This window comes from Pteropus vampyrus, unplaced genomic scaffold (genome assembly GCF_000151845.1).
Source record: "Pteropus vampyrus isolate Shadow unplaced genomic scaffold, Pvam_2.0 Scaffold30, whole genome shotgun sequence".
NCBI lineage: Eukaryota > Metazoa > Chordata > Mammalia > Chiroptera > Pteropodidae > Pteropus > Pteropus vampyrus.
Window position 1 is genome coordinate 11,874,482 of NW_011888811.1, and position 5,897 is coordinate 11,880,378.

The 5,897-nt window shown below is 47.1% G+C and overlaps 1 protein-coding gene across 1 annotated transcript in view; it reads right to left on the reverse strand.

The window, feature by feature from the left end:
- The window catches only part of GALNT10 (polypeptide N-acetylgalactosaminyltransferase 10), a 191,549-nt gene extending 185,655 nt beyond the window's left edge, over positions 1–5,894 (reverse strand). The window contains exon 1 of the mRNA XM_011356764.1: positions 5,736–5,894. Coding sequence (XP_011355066.1) covers positions 5,736–5,894 — 159 coding nt within the window. The remainder of the gene's footprint in view (positions 1–5,735) is intronic.
- Between the last annotated feature and the right edge of the window lie 3 nt (positions 5,895–5,897).

The following is a 5,897-nucleotide window of genomic DNA, read 5'->3' on the forward strand; positions in this document are numbered from 1 at the left end:
GAGTTAATCATCTCAGGCAAGGGGTAGCAGAGCTGAGATGAGAATCATACCTCCAGAATGCAGGTTCGGTGATCAAAACTGAGCCCAGGACGGCAAAAGGACTTTATCTCGAGGAGCAAGTCTGATCCCTCAGTAGTGATGGCCTGGGACAGACACTGCGTCAGCAAGATTCTAAAGTGGACATTTGTTGGCTTCTTCCCCAGATTTCATTTCCCCTCTTCCCCACAAGAGAACCTAGATTTTTCTCTGGGGAACTGCTCTTCCTAAAATTTGGGTGGCCCGACCTGAGCCCCATCTCCAGGGTGGGTTAAATCAATCAGCACAAACTGTGAACAATTCAGAGAGCACATCAGATCCAAATCGGGCCAGCATCCAAATCGGGCCTAGGGCTTATAGGCAAGAAGGTGCCTCTCTCTTCTACAGAAGCTATCAGAGGAGGTGAACTCTTTCCTCTACTACCTGGGTGTGGATATGAGGTTGAAAAGAGCTGCAACCATGGGGGCTTAGTCTAGGACATGAACTTCTAGATCACAACTGCAATGCCAGGAGAGAATGTGTTCCCTTTCAGCCCACATGGCTTAATTCATTCTGGTACCTGCAAGTGACAGAGAATCTGAGGTGCTCTTAAACTGAAATTAGCATCATCTGCCACAGACAGCAGTAATAGTGCCATGTGCTACACATCCTTTTAATCCTTCTATTCCCCTGCTAGATCCCTTTGCCACCTTAAAATTTAACTCATTTTACTTGCTTTAAACTATAAAAGTTTGGGAAGAAAATTTAAAAGCCAGGTAAGTTCCAGGAGAGAGATGGGCTCAATAAGTACTGGCCTCCCAGCTGGGAGGGATAATCTTGGTTCATGAGGGAAATAATGGTAAAGAAGGATCAAATATTAGAATGTGGAGGAAAAAAATATTCAGAGTGAAAGAAAGCAAGAACTTGGAGTAGAAATGAGTTCTGGTCTGCATTCTTCCCTCTAAGGACTAATTTTCCTTCTCCTGGGCCTGTTTCTGTACCTACCGAATAGGGGGTTGGACTAGATGATTTCTGAAGCCCCATTCCTGCTCTGACATTTGGCAAACACGTTCTGACTGCCTTCCAAGAGCTAAGCCTTAATCTACGTGCTAGAAAAGGGATGTGTGGTTCCTACTTCAAGACATTTTTGGAAAGGGAGACCACGATGCACTCCTTGGCCACAGGAACTCAGGCATGTCTAGGCTGCCTCCTGTGGGGCATGAGGGCAGTTGTTCTGAGCATTATCCATCAGCTCTTCCTCTACTGGCTCTGACACAGGGTCGAATATATGAAAAATATAGAACCCACTTCAAACACCATATGAGGATTTAGATGCCATAGAATATACTTCTGGTTGCCAAGTTTGCCTCCAGTTTTCTGTGATGAGATCCTGATGCCATCTCTGTGTAGAGTTGACTGTGGACAAGGTACAATTAGCAAGCTAGATGGTTATCTTTTAAGTGGGCCTTTGCTTTTTAATTCCTGATTCCATTATTATTGTGTCACTAGATTAAAACGTCCTTAGACCACAGCCTGTGAGGGGGCATTAGAGAATGAAAATACCCCTAAATAGTGGCCTCATCACAACTTAGCTACAGAGGCCTGTTGAAACACACTGCTACGATCCAGGCCTTTCCAATACACATTTCCAAACACACTCACAGAACACCAGGATGTCAGAATTGGAAAAGTCCTAACACAGTATCTATTCCCTATGTTAGGGGTCCCTAACCCCCAGGCCATGGACTGGTACCTGTCTGGGGCCTGTTAGGAACAGGACCGCACAGCAGGAGGTGAGTGGTGGCGAGGGAGTGAAGCTTCATCTGTATTTGCAGCCGCTCTCCAGCACTAGCATCACCGCCTCAGCTCCACCTCAGATCATCAAGCATTAGACTCTCACAGGAGCACCTGTCCCTAGTGCCAAAAAGGTTGCTCTACATCACAAACGAGTTTCAACATGCCATTAATGACAGGTGAGTAGCAGTACTGAGAAACGTCTGAGGCCACATCTGGGCTTAGTGAGAAAGAGATTGATTAGCAATGTCTGCCCTGGCCAGGGGATGGGAAGCATCATTATGATACACAGTACCTTTTTCCTTCTGAATCTAAGCCCACAGATGAGGAATCCAAGGCCCAGAGAGGTTAAACCACTTACCTGAGGCCACATGGTGAGTTTAGGGCAGGAGAGAGAACTAGAACCTCAGCTGGGCTGTTGAGACTGCAAGCCCAGGATGAGAAAGGATGCAGGGAGCCAGATTTGCTCAGGTAAATCAATGACTCTTCCCCTGTGGCATGAGATTTCAGCTGGGCATGCAGAGAAGTGATTAGCCATCCAAAGGATATCAGCCCCTCTATGGAAAATTAAGGAAGTCATTCCAAGGCTACATTTCTATGGTGCTTAACTTTTTGAATGGTAAGGCTCTGCCATCAGGAAGACTGAAAAAAGGGGGAGGGGGGAGTATTGAAATCTGGATCTTCTAAGAGTAAAGTTCAGCTTTGATACAATGAGAAAAACTGTTGATAATTGAAAATTAAGTCATTGGTATTCTATTATCCCACCAATTTTTATTCCATGGTCACTATTATCCAATGAAGTCATTTCTCACAGGAGATTATAGCTCAGAAATAGGGAGGGATTGTATTGTATTTCCTAGCAAGGGTTTTTAATGGCCAGTTCCCAAGCCTGGAATATGAAACAGACTGTAGAATTAAAACAAGATGATACGCAGATGGGGGCTAGAAATGAGAGGGAACCCCAAATTAAAATGAAGACGGCTTCAAGACTGGCTTTTCTTGCTTGGTTTTGCAGTTTTCAAAGCAGCCAGCTGTCTGACCAGATGAATGCTAATATCCTAAAAGCATTAGGTGTCCTTTATAAATCAGCTGTCCTATCCAGCTCCAGAGGCACACCCAGAATGGGTCAGTATGACAGTTATGTAGACTTAAGTTCTAGCAGATGATAAATGCTCTAAATTTAAAACTGTACTCTTCAATCCAGTGGAGAAATCAAGGAGTTAAAACACTGCTCAAACAGTGGGTATGTTACCCTTAGAGAAACTTCTCTCAAATCCACACAGAATATATTTTTTTATTTGGATAAAGTCCTGTAAGACTTCCCTCCAGAGGCTCTGCAACTATTTCTACCAGGAAGATCAACGAGGTGCTCTGGGATGATTTTCAACAATTACAAGAGTGACAGGTTGAGCTCAGAACTGGTCAGCCCTATCGAAAACAGGTCTGTGTGCTCAAGATGCCAGATTTCCCAGAGAGCAGCAGCCTGATATGTTCCATGCACGTTCCAGTACACTGGGATGAGGGATGGAACACCATCACTCAGAGAAGTCAGTCTCTTCCCTCGAGGCCAGCTGACATTCAAACACGGGACCTGGGGGCCAAGCCCAGTGCAGTGCATCTGCAAGAGAGTGGAACAAATAGAGGACTGTGTGGAAATTTGGCAGAGTGTTCCTGAAAGACAGCAGATGAATGCAGAATCCTATAGCACCTAGAAGAGCTTATCATTGGGGAAACAGCTCCATTCTGCTGCTCCCAGGAAGCAGAGATTTTCTTTAAAGCTAGGATAAGCAGCTGGCACTCCCTACCACCAGCTCCAAACCCCTTCACTTATTCCTCCTCCTCTTTATAATATTCCAGAGCAAATGAAATGAACAAGAACTAGACCTTCCCAGATGAGCCTATCTGTCCATTTCAGTTAAGGGCTCTGAGCAGCACCCAGCTGTTGCTCCCCTCTATCTGCCCAAAAGGTTGCCTTACTCCATCAATTCCCTCTTGCACAAGTGAGTAATTTACTTTGAAAGCTCAGGCCAAACTGGCAGTTAACCTTGACCTTCTCTCTACACATCTGGGTCTATAGAAAATGAAAATCAGGACGTCTCTGGCATCCGCAGCAAATGAAATACGAGGGTTTTCTCCAGGCAGAGGCAGAATGTCACGAGCTATTTTAGAACTGGCTAGAGATATTCCAAAGGAGAGTCTGCACTTGGGCAGGGCATGCCCCCCTCTTGACCTGGGGCTATGTCTAGTATGGAGCCCTCATAGCTAGGGATGCTGCAATGAGATCCTGCCTCAGGAAAGAAAAAAAAAGGTGGTCACTGTACTCTTCAGCGATTCATTGACAACATCACAGAAAGGTGGAGCTGGACCAACAATCACATTTTACAGATGGAGAAAGGGAAGCTCAGAGAGGTTGCTGGAAGGGTGATCGAGGACACACAGAGCAAGTTAATTGTAGAGCTGAGGACAGAACCCTGACTTCCAGACCCTGATGCTGGCACAGGATGGGAAAAGAAGATTTCATGAAGGAAAAACCCATATGAATACAGAATTCAAGAGAGAGGGGTCTAAGTTGGCTGTTAGGCTTTGAACCAGGGATTTAGGAAAGGAGTTAGGGCCCTTAGTTTCCAAATAGAAAAATCAACAGAAAGATCAACCAGGCCCTCCAGGATGATTTGTAACAATTACCAGACTGATAGACTACATTCAAATTGGTCAGCCTTGTCCCAAAGAGCCCTCTGTGCTCAAGATGCCAGACTGCCTAGGTCGCAGCCTGATGCTGGGAAGAGGAAGGAGAACCATCAACCCCCAAAATCTTGGCTTCTTCTCTAGTCTTGCCAACAATTAGTCAAGTTTGACCCTTGTGTACAAATTATCTACTTCCTATGGAACCTAGGAAATCCCATAAGAACACCTGAAATGTCCCACTGTGTGACACAGTTCAAGTACGCACATGTGCACTGGCATCTACTGAGGCAGGAGCTGGGAGGGTAGGAGTGATCTGACAGAGCTTCTGCTATCAGTCTATACATATGCGACACACACACACACACACACACACACACACACACACACGCACGCACACACATGGGCGAGTTCAGAGGAGACAAAAACAATAAAGATCCCACCCAGCCTTTGCTGCAAGAAACACCACACCTAACTATACAGACAAGTTCAGAGGAGTCATGAGTACTTTGAGAAGGACACTGGGCACAAACAAACAGCCTCTAGGAAATTTGGAGTGTTCCCCCCACTAGAGCCCCACTTTGGGACTCCCAGAAGGTCAAAGGCAGCTGGCCCCTCAAGGACCAAGAGTTCACCCCCTTCCCCACTTCCAGGGCCTGAAGCTCCAAAGGGAGCATGATCTTTGCATCCTCCCAGGAATCCACAGCGTCTGCAAAGAAATAAGGCTGAGAAGGAGGGAGGGTGAACGAACGGGGTGAGGAAGGAGGCCCAGATGTCTCTTTGGGCAGATGGGAAAACAGGAAAGCAGCCGACCACAGTAGGCAACACTGGGATCAGCAGGTGGGAGAAAAAGCAGAAAAGACCTGGATACCAAATAGAAGGACCGGCATCTCTAGAAGAGTTATCCTGGGATACAGGCATGCAGACGAGTCCTCCAAAAGAGAGCGAGGGGATACCCAGACATGGACAGAAAGGAGGACGGTAACCTATGGTAAGAAACCGACCTCCAGACTGGGCATCAGAAGTCCTGGTTTCTAGTTCTGGTCTGTCTCTGATGGGTGTGGGGCCCTGGACAAGTTCCTGTCATTTCCTGAGCCTCAATTTCCCATCCGAAAAATGGGAAGAACAGAAAAGCCTCTGACGCTGACTCTGAGGAGGCAGACAAGGAAAGGTGGAGGAAGCAACTAAAAGCTAGAAGTGAATCTGAGGAGCGTTCCCAACCTCACGACAACTGGAGGACTCACCTGTCCGGCCGCAGGGGGCACCGCCGCCCCAGATCCCCCAGGGGTGCCGTCGGGCTGTCGTTCGCGGTACAGCGCCCAGAGCCCCACGTTGGGTAAAAGGACCAGGGCCGCCAGCACCAGCGCCACCGCCTGCAGAAGCCGCTTCTCTTTCCGCCTCATCGG